The sequence below is a fragment of the Malurus melanocephalus genome, unplaced genomic scaffold (assembly GCF_030028575.1).
Source record: "Malurus melanocephalus ecotype Western Australia unplaced genomic scaffold, MMel_1.1 scaffold_89, whole genome shotgun sequence".
In the NCBI taxonomy this organism is placed as follows: domain Eukaryota; kingdom Metazoa; phylum Chordata; class Aves; order Passeriformes; family Maluridae; genus Malurus; species Malurus melanocephalus.
In genome coordinates, this window is record NW_026623321.1 from 2379115 (window position 1) to 2396623 (window position 17509).

Consider the following 17509-nt stretch of genomic DNA (forward strand, 5'->3'; position numbering starts at 1 on the left):
GGCTCTCCCGAGAGAATGTCACTTCTCATCTGACTGCAGTTCTGTTTTCCTCTCTACCACCTTTGAATTATTCATCTATTTTGGGTCCAAATTATCCCCAGGAGAGGGAAAGCCTCTAAAGCCTGCAGCCTTGCTCCAGTTGCACTGCGCAYTCCTGCACAGTGTGAATACTGGATGAACCTCCTATGTTCCCATAACAGATAAGTTATTCCCATAAGGATTGTCAGTGAGTGATCTTTAACGTGAGTTCATTACGACATTATTGATCATAGAAAATTGTGTGGTAGGACATTATTACTACAGAAGAAYAACTCATGCTTTTTCAAGGGAAAAGAAGCTAAAACTTTATTCTTAAAACAAGATTTTTTTCCCAGCCTTCGAGCATTAGAAAGATGCTTTTTTAAAAATACGTTACAACAAAATATGATACAATATGATATGGAAGTACAGGGAAAGCTCAGCTGTGATTACAACAAAGTGACGAACATGATAAGGACACAAAACCATCAAAATAATATTCAGAAGTTYATAGAAGTTAATAGATACTTTGAAAAGGAAAGGTAGAAAACTTGTTGTTTTCCTGCTGATGTGATGAAGAGGCCTCTTCATTTATTCTCTAGATAACTTGCCACCAGTCTAATTGAAAACAAAATTAAATTTTAAAAAATAGCAATAACGGTAACAACAATAACCAAGCAAATACAGGAGTTCACTGGGTGACCCTGCCCATCAATGGTTCAATGTTTGAGTGATAATCAGTAACAAATGGCTTCCCTCAAGGATCTGCACTGGGACCACAACCATTCCATACCCTCATCAGTGTGTCATTGATACAGGGACCAAGYGCACCCTCAGTAGTTTGCAGATGACACAAAGCTGTGTGGCCATTGATGTGTTTGAGGGAAGAAATGACATCCAGAGGGACCTRGACAGACTCAGAGAGGGGGCCYAYGTGAACYCCCACCCAYCCCCYCTGGAGTTCTGTGTYGAGCTCTGGAGGCCCAGCACAAGGAACACATGGACAYGTCAGAGCAAGGCCAGAGGAGGCCCAAAAAAAATGGTCACAGGGATTCAGGGAGTGAAGACAGGCTGGGAGAACAACCCCTCTTCAGGCTGGACAAGAGAAGCTTCAAGAGGGGAGAGCTTCTTGAGGCTTTCCAATATAGAGGGGGCTTCTAAGAAAAACAGAGATGCTTTAGAAAGCCTGCAGTTACAGGACAAAGGGCACAGGTTTTAAACTGATACAAGGCAGCTTCAGATTAAAGGAAGAAATGAGTTCTGGTGAGGGTAGTGAGAGAGYGGAACAGGTTTTCCAGAGAAGCTGTGGATGTCCCATCCCTGGAAGKGTTCAAGGCCAGATTGGAAGGGGCTTGGAGCTACCTGGTCTAATGAAAGCTGTCCCTGCCCATGGCATGGGGGGTGTAACAAGATGATCAGTAAAGTTTTTTTCTAATCTAAACCACTCTGTGATTCTATGATTCTAATCCAGAAAAAGGACAAATCTACCCCCTGCACTATATTTTTGCAAAAGGACCAAAAAATATAATTGAGATTGTGTTCATCCTTGCCCTCAACTCTACCAGGTCACTTTTCAAAGAYATCACCCTGKTCTGCCATTAAAGGGACAAGTGCTGAGCCTTCCACTGCTCTCACTGGTGTATCATTCAGCCATAGGAAAAGCTTACTAATAAAAGCATTTCCTGGCAGTCAGTTCAAGTTCTCCCATTTGTTCAGACTGATCCCACTGTTCTTTGTAAATCTCTGCAAATGTTTGATCAGATTTATCTCTTGCATCACCTCAAAAAGCCTGCTTATTATTTTCACTGCAGGCATAATTCCCTTTTCACTGGTTACACGAAAGTATGATATAACTGATACTTCCCTTATTTACTTTCTGGAMAAATTGTCCCTAATTCTCATCTTTCTCATGTGTGTAAAGAGGATTGTGAGAATGAATTTCTCTGCTAGATAGCATTGATTTTTTTTAGAGTTCTGGGAAAACAGTAACAGAAAACCCATCCCTTGTGATTTTTCAAGCCAGACCGCACAAAGCCTGGCAGAGCTGCTGCAGAACAGCCACAGCTCTGAGGACAGGTTTAGGCTTTATTCCACTGACCCWGGAGCAGGGAGGAAGCCCAGGCTTCCAGGGGCACTCTGACTTACCTTGGCTGTCCACACCAGCCCGCTCACCAACACTGCATAGACCAAGGCTTTGCCACAGAGGATGAGGTAAGTGAGCTTCARAGAGTTTCCATAGTGCAAGTACGACTCTGCAAGTCAAACACCATTTGGGTATTCAATTACCATCATCATCATCATCGGCAAGAAATGGTGGATCTAATGGAGCTTTCATCAGATATGAACCYTTGAAATCCTAAGATAACCAACCCAAAGGAACCAGAGACAAATGAGRTCGCACCAGAGAGCAGGGAACAGGACAGAATGCAGTCAACTCAAAGAACTGAAAGAGAAAGCAAATCTGGAAGTACAGAGATTGGGTTTATGCCTGGAAAGTACTGTCTTGCCACACTACTGAAAAACTGGGCTGTTGATTTGAATCCCCTGTTAGGAAGAACAAGATGTGGTTTTTTTTGGCTCCTAATTTTCAGGGCCTTACCAGTATTGCTGACATATCAGGTAAGTTTTACTCAGCCTAGAATAACAGAGTATCTAGAACTTTTATTCTTGCAGATTTTTCACTCTTAAGGAGTTGCCATAGTATTGAGATACCTGCACAGTTTYGGTTCAACCTTCACATTCTGGAAGCACTAAAGAAGTTGGTGAATAACAGGAGTGTGCAAAAATGCATACAAAGAGGAAAGGAAGGTGATTTGTAGTATGAATATCCTCCATACTGGTCCATACTGTGACTCCAGTTTGGGGGGGGATGTGACTTGTCCTGAGAAGTATTCTGAGTTTGATACTAAGAAATATTCAGAATTTCAGATYCTGAATCCTGAAGTCTAAATCACATGGATAAGTATGGATCATTTTGTAGCTGAGCAAGAATCGTCCCAACAGAACTCAGTGTCACAGCTGGAACAAATCACAGTCTACAGAAAGGTTYCACGATTTCTTCTGATTTTTCAAAATGAAATCATGAGGAAGAGCAAAACCCCAAAAACACAGCAACATAGAACATGCACAACAATCCTCCCAAAGAATTCTCTTCCTTTTTTTTTTGTTGTTTTTAATGTCACATACAAATCATATAGATGAGAAAGTAGAAGCTATTAATACAGAAGAGATCTCCCACATGTTGTACTCAGTGTCAGTAAAGCTGGAATTAAAATACACACAAATATATGCTTGAGACAAGAGGCAAAATTCTCCTTACGTGAGAAGACACGCGTACCTTCTGTGAGTGCACAACCTGAAAGACAAAAATGAACAGAAAGTCATGTTTCTGTTCAAAGCAAACAGGATGCAGATTTTAGAAGTTTCAGTTTACACAATATTGCCTCATTCCTTTTGCTATACTATGGGTTTTATTATGTTATACATTTTACGATACTGCAGAGATTCCTCAGTGGAAAGCCTGAGGGAATTACAGGTGTATAATGGTAATGTAGGTGCAGAGGATGAGGAATGTGGAGAGACATATGCAAACACTACAGATTTAGGGATGTATTTGGGCCATAACAACACCCTATGTGGAAGCTCTATATAGCTGTGTTTCATAACACACACTCCTCCAATTTGTGATTTCTATTTTGTACATCATGGTGACAGACTTCTTTTACTCACCAGCATCACCAGAAATAAATTTGTGCATTGATTGCGTTGTTCCATTCTGGAAAAAATTGGCGACACACTCGAAGTGATTGAGAGGGTTGAACCATTCCCAGGCTGGGATCCGCAGTCGGCTGGTCAGGGAGTAGGTGCTGCCATTGCGTGTGGAGGACTCGTCTGTCCCCACCCCCTCGCTCCTTTTCACACCGTTCACCATCCAGCCCAGGGTCAGGTGGTCAGGGTAGAAACCAGAGGCCAGGCACACCAGTGTGGCCTTGCTCTTCTCCTGGAGCTCCTGCTTGGATGGGGAGAAGATGGCCACAGCTGGAGGGATGATCTCGTCATCCTTCCCTGAAACACAAAGCAATATGGCCCAGAGCCTCCATCACTCTGTGCAATCAGAAACCTCTGAAAATGGTCCTGAGTTTGTGTTGGGTTACTCCTGAATATATGAATTTCTAGTTTTGCTTTTGTCAGAAGAAGAGGAAGCTGGAAAGCAGCTGAGCAAACAGGTGGGCAGGAACACCCCCAGTTACCCTGGAAGGCCGGTGTAATGCTGTAGAAAYAGATAAGGGAGTCTGCTATAAGACACAAACATTGTCATAGGCTGAGGTACATTCCAGGATATGTAATTAATACACAATGGTCACTGCAGTGTTTAGAAAATGTCAGGGGATACCCTACTTGTGCACCCCCTCTTAGAGATGACTTGGAAAGGAGGAAGGACCCAATTTTCCTCACTGTCTGAAGTGAAGAACACTTGGGGTAGGGACCATGAATCTGCCAGACATGAGTTTTGTCTTGTGCGTGTCTTACCTTGCCATYYATTTTTAACAATATTAAACATCTCTTTATGAAATTTATTGTTTAGGTCATCCTAGGCATGAAAATCCCTGATCCTTTGCTACACAACTTTCCTAAACGGAGGCAAGATTTCACACACTCACAAACCGGAGGTTGTTCCCTGCCCTGAAGTGTTTCATGCCTACTTGTAAGACTAATGAGAACAGACTTCAGTCACCAGGATGGACAAGGCTGCAATGAGAAGTTACTCAGAAGCTGGACCCTAAAAAGACAGGGTTTTTCCCAGATGCTATTTTAAAATACCTGTTTTACTCATCTAGCCTGAGAAACTCATGTGGTCTGTAGGGTGGTGGCAGAAAGAGAAATGCAGAGAAAACCATAGAGCCAAAGAGAAAATCATTACTGGTGGTGGTTTTTTTTYCTTTGTATGAAGGCACTGTAAGTTGTACATGTCCTTCCTGATCACTCACTCCTTTGCAGAAGAAGAGAGGAAGCAGAATGAGCAGAAATTGATCTCTTGCCTACATCTTGTCCCCTAAGCCTCAGTGTTTGCATTCCAGTGTTAGCCTGAATTGTGACCASCAGTGCTTATTCTGCAAAGATCYCTGGGGGCTTCWGTGTGAGCTTGTTCAGACTTTACATGACCTGGACATTAAATAGAGATTATTCCCTCAAAGGTTTGTCACTGCTCTGCTTTCCTTTCAGTGGGTATGAAGAGAGGTTGATTGCTTCTTTTTCTTTCTAGCACTTGGCRCTACAATKTTTTTTCTATCCTGGAAATATTTCTCTGACAAATTCTCTGGCTCATASCCTAAATGGCTAATGAGAGAAGAGATGGAAACAGATAGGAGGACACAAAAGAAAAATTAGATATTTAACAGACTAAACAAAGAACTAAAGAAACATACAAACAAAAAAGGAAAAACAAAGAGGAAGGTATGTGGAGAATGGAGACATGAAAAAAGCAAACAAGAAAGAATGATAAAACTACTGGAAAGAAAAAGAAACCAGAAAACGAGCATGCTTGAAATGGAATAAAGAGACTTGTAAAAGCAAGAACAATAAGAAATGTCTGATCAGCAGCCCATTGTGTTCGGTCTTCCACTGACACAAAGCTTCATCACCTCCATGCTTGGACTCATGCATTCCCTGTCACACAGGATTCACCCACCTGAGAGAAAGAATACCACAGTTCCTCCATTCCCACCATGGCAAGGTCAATTTCCTATTTTCTTGTTGTCTTTCACTCCTGCTTTCATTTTTAAATCACCTGTCTATATCCCATTTGTCATCATTAATGCAAGGGAAATTTTCAGGTATCCTCCACACGGAGCACTTGGGTTAACAGCAGCTCCTTACCTATAACTCTGAGCACAGTGCCGGGTCCGAAGATCTGCTGGTTTGCACAGCTGCACAGGGTCAGGCTATAACCTGCTCTTCCTGCCAGCCATAGAGCTCCTTAAAATGGTGTTTAAAGGAGCAGGCACCAGGGAGTATTTCTACAGTTTGCTGTCAGATGGGGCAGTAGCAGATGGAAAAGGTTACTTTGCCCTGTGATTCCAACGTGCCTTGATATAGGTGATGATAAATCGCTTGCTGGGATGGGAGAAGGCAGAGAAAGCAAATGGGTGAAAGGAAAAAGTCTAAAGGAGAAAAGTAGGGTGAGAGAAAAAGAACACAGTCTTTGCTGAGCAGTAGAAGTTGTGAGAAGGTCCTTAGCAGAAGCCAGCAATCCAAAGCAACTTTGGRCAGCCTGCCAAAAATCTATGGAGAGGTGAACAAAGGGCCACAAAGTTCACTCTTTCCTTCCCTGATTCAGCACCCAGGAGAATCCAGACTCTACCTCTGAAATGATGTTTTGAATCATTGCACAGATGAACTGCAAAAACCTGCAGGGCAGAGAAGCATTTTTCATTCCCAACCCCTGTAATATTTGCTTGGAGAATGGKAGGAAACAAAATTATTTATTCCTTTCTCCCTTCATGAAGTTGCCAGAAATGAAAGACAAAAGCTGCAGATGCAGGACCTCAAAATTTCTGCCTGCAAATCCTACACTTCCCTAATAGCTCATATAATTTTAATAAGCAACCAGTAAGGCATTAATCCTGTTCTTATGGCACTATGAAAAATTATCATTACTAACATTTTAATTAAGAATGTTCTTGTCTCTTAAACAAGTATCAGATAAATCACAGAGCTGTGACTTCTGACTTACCTATGACCGTAAGTTTTGTCCCACTGCCAAAGAACATTTTCTCATTGTTCACACTGTTTKGYRGCTGCAGAAAAACCTCTCCTCTACTCCCARTCCTCTGAGCCAAGCCTGTGAACTAATCCTCCCCTCATGTGGTACCAGCAATAGAAGAAACAAAAAGTACATTTATCTGAGTACCCTAAAAAATCTGATCTCAAAGGGAACACCACCATATCTGTGTGTATAAACAGCTGAGATCAACCTCAGAAAGCCCMTGTCCTGGGCCCTTTTGCTTCAGGCCTAGGCAAATCAGTCATTGTAGCTTCCACCATTTCTTTGGAGTATATTTATCTATTTATSCAGGTGTAATATTATGCATTCACTTCGTTGTCTGAAATGAAAGGTGCGTCCCTACCCAGAGTACTAAACTGAAGTCCATTCTCCAAAATAGAGGGGGTTACTAGCACATCAGGAGAACACTAGTTTGATAATGAAAGGGAGGATAATGATGAAGCTCTCTAAAGGGGAGACATGGAATAGGATGTGAATGAAAAGAGAAAACAAAAATTTCTTACCCATTACTGTAAGTTTTGTGCCAGGGCCAAAACGCATGTCAGCACTAAGCACAGTGACAAAGTGATGTATGGTAAGCTAAGAGAAGGGATGCACTGCAGCTGGCTCACTATCACAGAACAAAGCAGAAGCTGAAGAAATCGTTACTGTATTTGGAATCCCAAACATCACTCAGTCTCTGAGATGGTCCACCTTTKTCAGGGAACTAAAACAAACCCTTTTGTTTTCCCTTCCATGGCAGGCCAGGCATCTTGCATAGTCCTTCAGCATCACATTCCRTTTCCTGATAGGATACAATAATCCACACAAGGAGAGCCCAGAGGAATCAGCTGACTGGTCCCAGACAGACCCTTGATATCCATTAGGAAAAACCACAGTGAGGCAGTGGACAGAAGGAGCAGATACAACCTCTGTTCTCACAGGCATGAGGCAGTCAGCAGATACTGGAGGGTTATTTAGGAGAGAAAATCTCATCACATTTTATGYAGTGCCTCTGAGACATACCTGCTACATGTCAGAAATCTTTTTCTAACATTTGTATCACATGACGAAAGAACCATTTTTTCATCTATTGCAAACATTGGGGYATCAGGAAAAAAATAMYARTTCCTTCCTTGCATGCTCTGATARGCTTTAGGTGCATCTGGAGTCAATTTGGTTTGCAGAAAATGAATTTCATTATCTCAGAATTCCCTATCTTGCTTCCCAGAGAGGGCMGGCTGAGTTCTGAGATGATGGAAGTCAATCCCAGCAGCAAGGTGTGTTAAGAGAAAGGYAGAGCACACCTGCTCTGCTGCAGAATTCTGTGCAGCTGCCTYAACACAGTCCCACAGGGCTCACRCACCTCTGGGTTTTTGTAAAGGCTTCCKGGAGAATGTATCATCGTGGATACCCCCCCCCCAGTCCCACAATGATACAACTTCATACAAAAACAATCCCACCCATGACTCCACCCCCTGTTTTTGTCAACCAGGAAGGATTTCAGTGAGATCTTGTGCTGGTTTGGTCTGTGGTGGAGTTAATAGATAGAAATGTTTTTGTTATTGCTGACTACTGCAATATCATTACACAGCATTCCAGGCTATCATTACACAGCATTCCAGGCCTCTTCTGCTCCTGGTGCCATCATGCTGGCAGGGAGGCTGGTGGTGCATGGGAACTTGGGAGGAGGGACAGCAGGGACAGCTGATCCCAACTGAACAAGGGACATTTCCTACCCCATGGCGTCATGCTTGTTATATAAAGGGGGCAAGAAAGGGAAGAAAAATTTTCTGGAGAGAAATCAATTTAAAATCAAGAGATTTTTTTTTTTTTTACAAAAATTTAGTAGCCAGAATGTTTTTTTTTCCATTTAGCTGATTACGAGGACTTGTTTAGAGCTCCTGTGTAGAAGTAATAACTGGATGTCCTTAGCTGAAATAACATATYAACTAGTAATTGTATTACACTGTTCATACTGGTGGAGAAGTTGAGGCCATCAAATGGAACTGGTTTTGCAGACTTTCTCATGGCAGTGTCATTTACACCAATCTGCAGTATATTTAAGATGATAGACTGCAGAATGTGGAGTCAGTGACTTCGCAGAGCTCTCTACCTGCTTGCTCGAATAGCAATGCACATCTTGATGCTACAGGCAGGTCTGCTGAGTCCCATGGAAGTTTCAGGATAGCAGGCTGGATTTTCATGTCCATGTGTGTGCCCAACAAGAACATAAACAGTATGGGTACACCATCACATGCCTGAACAGCTGTGCCTGCCAGCAAAAGCCATCACAGGACACATTGAGACACACAAAGGTCACATCCTGCTTTGCACACACAGGTGCAAAGATTTAGAGATAAACAAACTCACTGTCAAGAGAGGAAAACATTAAGGGCTTGACTTCCCTTCAAATAAAAAAAAAAAAGGGAAGAAAAAAAACAGGAGATACCATTTGAGCTCAGATAGGTATCTGCCCATCTTTTAATGTGGCCCTTCACACAATCACTTGTAGAATAGAGAGAGTGTGCGGAAATTAGAATTACATGGCTTGTAGCAAGCTTGGAAATGAAGAGGGTTGGATTCATGTGCTTGGTCACAACTTCCAGTGACTGACAGATCTGAATTCAGTGCAGGAACATTCTTTCTATTGCAGAATCTCAAAGGAAATATCTGTTATTTGACATCTTTTTTTCATACATAGAACCACTTAGGTGTGYCCCTCCTGCAAAATGGAGTTTGTCTGCCCCAAAACTCCTATGCCCAAGTTTGTCCTCTGCTGCCTTTGACCAAGTTCTGCCATGGCCACTCTGGAAGTCTTGTGTGTGAGGACAAGATAGATCTTGGGGGTTTTCTGACAGCCTTGATAAATGCAGCCATTTTCTCTAAATGTCCTAATAAATTATATTCATCTTAATGTGTTTCAGACTGAGCTGGAATTATTTTTTAATATTCCATTTTGCTGTGCTCAGGTTTCTTTTAACTGCACAGAGAACGAATAATGAGGCATCTTGGGGAAAGAACCCATCATCTGAATTCAAAGAYTTCTCTCTTTGTTTATCTTTGTCACACACCCTGAAATGTGCCCCTTTGCACAACCTTATCATGATTCCCACTTGCTGTGAGCTGTTCCTTTTGTTTCTTCTTGAGAGAAGAAGGGGACATCTTTCCCTAGACCAGGTTGTTCATGTCTTGTGAATTTAAGACTCCTAGAAGCACAGATGGAGGAATGATCTCATCATTCTTCCCTGAAACACAAAGCAATATGGCCCAGAGCCTCCATCACTCTGTGCAATCAGAAACCTCTGAAAATGGTCCTGAGTTTGTGCTGGGTTACTCCTGAAATACCTGGCCTGTTAAAAGCTATCTGTTGGACAATTAATTTCTATTGGATATGAGACACCAGGAAACTGGAAGAATTTGTTTTCACTCATTGCGCTGAAACATTAACGGTCTGGCCACAGAAATGCATGTAAACGAATTTCTAGTTTTGCTTTTGTCAGAAGAAGAGGAAGCTGGAAAGCAGCTGAGCAAACAGGTGGGCAGGAACACCCCCAGTTACCCTGGAAGGCCRGTGTAATGCTGTAGAAATAGATAAGGGAGTCTGCTATAAGACACAAACATTGTCATAGGCTGAGGTACATTCCAGGATATGTAATTAATACACAATGGTCACTGCAGTGTTCAGAAAATATCATGCCCTACTTGGGCACCCCCTCTTAGAGACAACTTGGAAAGGAGGAAAGAGCCAATCTTTCTCACTGTCTAAAGTGAAGAATACTTGGGGTAGGGACCATGAATCTGCCAGACATGAGTTTTGTCTTGTGTGTGTCTTACCTTGCCATTTATTTTAAACAATATTAAACATCTCTTTATGAAATTTATTGTTTAGGTTATCCTAGGCATGAAAATCCCTGATCCTTTGCTACACAACTTTCCATAACGGGGCAAAACTCTTTACACTCACAAACTGGAGGTTGTTCCCTGCCCTAAAATGTTAGTACCTACTTGTAAGACTAATGAGAACAGACTTCAGTCACCAGGATGGAGAAGGCAGCAATGAGAAGTTACTCGGAAACTGGGCAGTGACCCTAAAAGACACWTTTTTTTTCCCAGATGCTATTTTAAAATACCTGTTTTATTCATCTGGCCTGAGAAACCCCTGTTGTTTGTAGAATGCTGGTGAAAAAGAGAAATGCAGAGAAAACCATGGAGCCAAAGAGAAAATAATTTCTGAGGTTGGGGTATTTTTTGTATGAAGGCACTGTAAATTGTACATGTCCTTCCTGATCCGTCTCTTCATTGTAGAGGAAGAGRGGAAGCAGAATGAGCAGAAATTGATCTCTTGTCTCCATCTTGTCCCCTAAGCCCCAGTGTTTGCATTCCAATGTTAGCCTGAATTGTGACCACCAGTGCTTATTCTGCAAAGATCCCTGGGGGCTTCTGTGTGAGCTTGTTCAGACTTTACATGACCTGGACATTAAACAGAGGTAATTCCCTTGAAGGTTTGTCACTGCTCTGCTTTCCTTTCAGTGGGTATGAAGAGAGGTTGATTGCTTCTATTTCTTTCTAGCACTTGGCGCTACAATTTTTTTTCCTATCCTGGAAATATTTCTCTGACAAATGCTCTGGCTCATAGCCTAAGTGAGACAATGAGGGAAGAGATAGAAACAGATAGGAGGACACACAAGAAAAAATTAGATATTTAATATATTAAAAAGGAAAAAAAGAACCACCATAAGAAAAACCCAAGAAAAGTGGAATTTAGGTAAAAGAGAGACAGAAAGAATGATAAAATTATTGGAAAGAAAAAGAAAACAAGCATACTTCAAACAGAAYAAGGAGACACATAAAAGCAAGAACTGGAAGAAAAAATCTGATCAACAGCCCATTGTGTTCTGATCTTCCACACTGCTCATTTTTCATTCCCAACCTCTATAATGTTTTCTTGGAGAATGGGAGAAAACAAAATTATTTATTCCCTTCTCCCRTCATGAAGTTCTCAGCAATTAAAAACAAAACCTGCAGACACAGGGATCTCAAAATTTCTGCCTCCAAATCCTACACTTTCATAATAGCTCATATAATTTTAATAAGCAATCAATAAAGCATTAATACTGTTCTTATGGCACTATAAAAAATTACCATTGCTAAGGTTTTAATTAAGAATGTTCTCGTCCCCTAAACYAGTATCACATAGATCACACAGCTGTGACTTCTGACTTACCTATGACCGTAAGTTTTGTCCCACTGCCAAAGTATAGTCTATCATTGTTCACACYGTTTGGTGGCTGCAGAAAAACCTCTCCTCTACTCCCAGTCCTCTGAGCCAAGCCTGCGGACTAACCCTCCCCTCACGTGGTATCAGCAATAGAAGAARTGAAAACTACTCAGGTTCCCTAAAATATCAGGTCTGTAATGGAACACCACCATATCCTTGTGTCTAAACAGCTGAAATCAACACCAGAAACCCCCTGTCCTGAACCCTTTTGCTTCAGGCATAGGTGAATCAGTTGTTGCAGCTTCCACCATTTCTTTGGAGAATACTTACCTGTTTATTTAGGTATAATAATAGAGTATTAGAAATTATTTCTGGTATTCAGACTGAGTAATTTCTTATTCTCAGCTAGCTAGCTGCATTTCCTTTTAATTTTTTTCAACATTATGAATATTCTTCACTCATAAAACAAATGCTTATTTTGTTTACTTTCGAAGTATTTTTAAATATTTAGCACAGGATCATGATCCACTCTGCCCTTTGTAGAAATTCCTAAACATGCCCCCTTTCTCTTTCCCTGGAAGGAAGTCTCTGCTTTTATTCTCTGTGCTTTCTTGGTGATGATTATTCAAGGTAGCTGCATAAATGAGTACAGTCTATGAGGGATCAGTGTATTCATTTTCATCAGTTCAAGCACTTCAGGTGAACATTGGAATTTAAAACAATGTGCTGATCACTGAACTTTTTCCTATGGAGAAAGTGCATTTTACCACTTGTAATCAATTTATTCTGTAGCGTCAAAACGTGGTACAAATATCTGAGGCATGAATTCTTCTGGCTCTGGGATCAACACAAGGAAAAGAAGACATCACCATCGTTTATCAGTTTTAGAAGCAGTCTGTTYTCCCCCAGATTTGGACAGTCTAAATCCATAAATGTAGCCCAGAAACATCCCTCGAGAGCTCCTTCTCTTTGAAATGAATAATACATTCTTTTTCTTGGTTTTCAGTGTCTGTTGAGCATTTATTCTGAAATAGCAAGATCGTTGTCCTTAGTGATCTTTCTGTTACCATCCTGAGGAGCCTGTTTAGTGGGAAAAAACTGGCCATGCTGTGGAGAGTTACTTTCTATAACAAAAGGGACTTTAAAAGATGCAGGGAACTTTTAATATTGCTTATTATAAAGCTAAGCATTTATTTGTATCTTCTGTTTTATCAACCAAGAATTCTAGCACTCTTGTTTTTCCCAGTTATCTGAGGTAAGACAAGCTTTAATTTACCCTGGAAAGATCCAGAGTAATTTAAGCTTTGTATAGTCTTAATTTTGTTTTCTAGAACCCTTCAAAGTGTAACAGTAAGTCAGCTCTTTCCAGACAGATAGACAGTTTTCATTGACTTGTCCTTAATCATCTGTAGCCCCAGCAGAATGGCATTATAGAGAAYAGCTACACTATTGGGGAATAAGGATTTTTGCATATGTAGATTTATTAAGACAACTCTTTTTATGTATGCACAATTTTTTAACCCATTCCTTAACCTAATTTTTTCAATGGACAGCTTTTTCTTTACTGAAAATGCATTCATTCAGTTCTCCAAAATGAAAGGTGTGTCCCTACCCTACCTACTGAACTTAGACTATTCTCCAAAGTAGACTAATTGCTAGCATATCAGGAGTACATCAGTTTAATAATGAAAGGGAGGACACTCGAAGTGAATTAAAATAAAAAACAAAAATTTCTTACCTATTACTGTAAGTTTTGTGCCATGTCCAAAAGAAAGACCAGAATTATACACAGTGACAAAGTGATGTATCATAAACTAAGAGAAGGGATGCACTGCAGCTGACTTACTATAGGCAGAAGCTTAAGAAATTGYTTCTGCATTTGGAATCCCAAATATCATTCAGTCTCTGAAGGGGTTTGACAGAAAACCAGCTTGAAATCTCTTCTACAGTCCRTAAAATTCATAAAAGCATGTCTCAGATTTTTTAATAATTTGTCTACATTTCACCCTAAGTTGTTTTTGCCACCTTTCTCCAACCTGCATGTTATGTCATTGATATTACCTGCTATTCCCATCTTGCACATCATGAAAACATGTATACCCAAAGACTGTCACCGTCTAGAAACAGAACTTCTCTACAATTAAATTTTCCTCATTGCTATTCTTGTATTCCAAGCATTGCAAAGCCTTTCTTTCTGTAACTTCTGAAGTTAATAAGCAAATGATGTTTGCTTAGTGGTTTTTGTACTCAAATGCAGGTGGTCCACCTTTRTCAGGGAATTTTAAAAATCCCTTTGTTTTCCCTTCCATGGCAGGCCARCCATCTTGAATAGTCCTTCAGCATCACATTCMATTTCCTGATAGGTTACAATAATCCACMATAATCCACACAAGGAGAGCCCAGAGGAATCAGCTGACTGGTCCCAGACAGACCCTTGATATCCATTAGGAAAAACCGCAGTGAGGCAGTGGASAGAAGGAGCAGATACAACCTCTGTTCTCACAGGCATGAGGCAGTCAGCAGATACYGGAGGGTTATTTARGAGAGAAAAYCYCAWCACATTTTATGTAGTGCCTCTGAGACATACCTGCTACATGTCAGAAATCTTTTTCTAACATTTGTATCACATGACGAAAGAACCATTTTTTCATCTATTGCAAACATTGGGGCATCAGGAAAAAAATAATAATTCCTTCCTTGCATGCTCTGATAAGCTTTAGGTGCATCTGGAGTCAATTTGGTTTGCAGAAAATGAATTTCATTATCTCAGAATTCCCTATCTTGCTTCCCAGAGAGGGCCGGCTGAGTTCTGAGATGATGGAAGTCAATCCCAGCAGCAAGGTGTGTTAAGAGAAAGGTAGAGCACACCTGCTCTGCTGCAGAATTCTGTGCAGCTGCCTCAACACAGTCCCACAGGGCTCACACACCTCTGGGTTTTTGTAAAGGCTTCCGGGAGAATGTATCATCGTGGATCCCCTGTTCTCACAATGATTTAATCTCCTACAAAAACAATCCCACCCATGACTCCACCCCCTGTTTTTGTCAACCAGGAAGGATTTCAGTGAGWTCTTGTGCTGGTTTGGACTGTGATGGAGTTAATTTCCTTCACAGTGGCTGCAGTGGGGCTGTATTTTAGACTTGTTCTGCAAACAGTGTTGACCAGACAGTAATGGTTTTTGTTATTGCTGAGCAGTGCTTACACAGCATTCCAGGCCTCTTCTGTTCCTGGTGCCACCATGCTGGCAGGGAGGCTGGTGGTGCATTGAAACTTGGGAGGAGGGACARCAGGGACAGCTGATCCCAACTGATCYGAGGGACATTCCGTATCTTATGRCATCATGCTCAGTATATAAAGGGGGCAAGAAGGGGGAGAAGAAGGAAGGAAGAGAGGAACATTTGGAGTSATGGTGTTTGTCTTCCCAAACCACATAACAGTGATGGGGCCCTGCTGAGCYTGGAATGACCACGGAAGTGGTAAATTAATTCCTTGTTTTGCTTTGTTTGTGTGCACAGTTTTTGTTCTACCTCTTGAACTGTCTTTATCTTAAGCCATGAATTTTTTCACATCTACTCCTCTGATTCTCTCCCCAGTCCTGCTGGTGGGGGAGTGAGTGAGCAGCTGTGTGGGGCATTACTATGACAGAACCACAGACCACATCCTTCCTTTGCCACTGCTGTTTCTACTTGATAGTCCAATTACCTCTTAGTATATCCATTATCCCTCAATTTATAATCCCAGCATTTTTTTTGCTTGTAGTCAAAAAGGTAGCACTTTTTTTTTCTTTTATTGGCTGGCTTTCAATGCAATTATTTTTCACTTAGCACATAGCATCATGGCAGTGTTCCTGATGCTTTCCTTTCCACTCTTTCTCTCTCCCTTTCATGTTTGCCCCAGGATGACAAACAAACTTCAAGCCCACAGTAACTGGTTTGCAATGAGAGCAATTTTCTTACTATAGGCTGGTGTTTGTAGCTTGGTCTTGATTGAGAGCATCATCCCAGGGCTTGTGACTCTGCCCATGAAAAGGCTTCACCTAGGAGTGAGCCTTCATTCTGCAGACTGTCTGAAGGGATGGGAACTGCTTTTATCTCCTCCCCTCACACATAACTGGCCCAGTCTTCTCACAAAAAGTGTCAACTCACAGCCACCAAACTAACCAAATACCTGCAGTAAATATGTTGTTTGTAGTATGTATTAAATGGCTTCGTCTGAGTCTGTCTTGATATAAAACTGGACTGTAAAGCACAGGAAAAAATCCTTTGAAGCAAGGGCATTCTACTAAGAAAATCACAAATTATTTTCTGTTGTTTTCACATAACACAGAAGAACCCATAATTTCTGATACAGCCTGTTTAGCTGGGAAGAGCTGTTAGTGTCCCACAGAAKGGAATGAGAAACATAAGCTAAGCTGTAACATTTAGGATCAAGAGATAGGACTACTGAACACAAGATATCGAACAGGTCCTCTCAGAATGGCCCTAGGTTGTCCTCTCTTCTACATCAGGGAACTGATTGCTTAAGTCAYTATGTCTGATACAGAACATTTGTTTTATATATTGAATTATTTTTAAAAATACATTTAGGATTTTTTTTTTTTGGCTGTCAGTGCCTAAATAATAAAACAAATAGTAAAATATTATTTTCCTGCTTTGGTCTTCCGGTCTGTCCCTCACCTCAATACTATTTATTCAGAGTCTTAACCCATCGTACTAAAATTMATTTAAGTTTATTCTCTCTTCATCTCCAGTCTAGAGCTCCATTAGTGTCCTTACTGTCACTAACAGACTCTTCCATGATGTGGCTTTCATTTAAAAATAAGGAAATCACCTCTCCACAAGTTTCCAAGGAGTATGTGGTGCTATCAGCTTCTCAGGTCATGTTCAAAAGGCAATTTCCCAGACATGCCAGCAGAGACCAGTCTTGTCCCACCTTAATGTTCCTTTGTAACTTGTCAAAAGGGAAGGCCTTGCAGGCTATGAATTCAAATAAATGTGATAGAACAAAATCAGATCCTTGATTTTTTTTTTCCAAGTCTTTCAATTTCCAAGAGCAGGAATTTTGGGCTTTGGAAGCTATGCTGCATAAAAYCTCAGACAAGGAAAGAAAAGAATATATAAGAAAGAAACATTTAGGGACATATTTTCTAATATCCTTTCAGAGGGGAAATTTCACAGGAAAGTAGAGATTGCATCATTATACCAGTCCTGGATTCTTTAGAGTATACAGAACAAGCAATAGGAAGAAGCAGGCCATACTACAGAGATGCCATGAGCTTCACAGATTTGTTTTAGAGAATAGGAAGCTTCTTCATAAACATTCAGTGCTTTTTATTACAAACCCCTGAAGTTAGGCAACAGCCCTTTTTCAGGGYGTATCTGTGCACTGAAAAGATATGATGATAGAAGGAGAGATCGCRTTAATGATTTGTCTTCAAAGACAAGGGCTTCTGCACTGCTCTGTCTCCCTCCCCTTCAAAATATCCTGGGTTAATTCCTCCAACTTCTTC

At 41.0% G+C, this 17509-nt stretch overlaps 1 gene segment (V, D, J or C); it reads right to left on the reverse strand.

Annotated features, from left to right (window-relative positions):
• Positions 1-332: 332 nt before the first annotated feature.
• The window catches only part of LOC130574829 (T cell receptor beta constant 2-like), a 36073-nt gene continuing 18896 nt past the window's right edge, over positions 333-17509 (reverse strand). The window contains 5 exon segments of the C gene segment in view: positions 333-636; positions 2164-2270; positions 3356-3373; positions 3748-4083; positions 6752-6804. Coding sequence covers positions 610-636; positions 2164-2270; positions 3356-3373; positions 3748-4083; positions 6752-6804 — 541 coding nt within the window.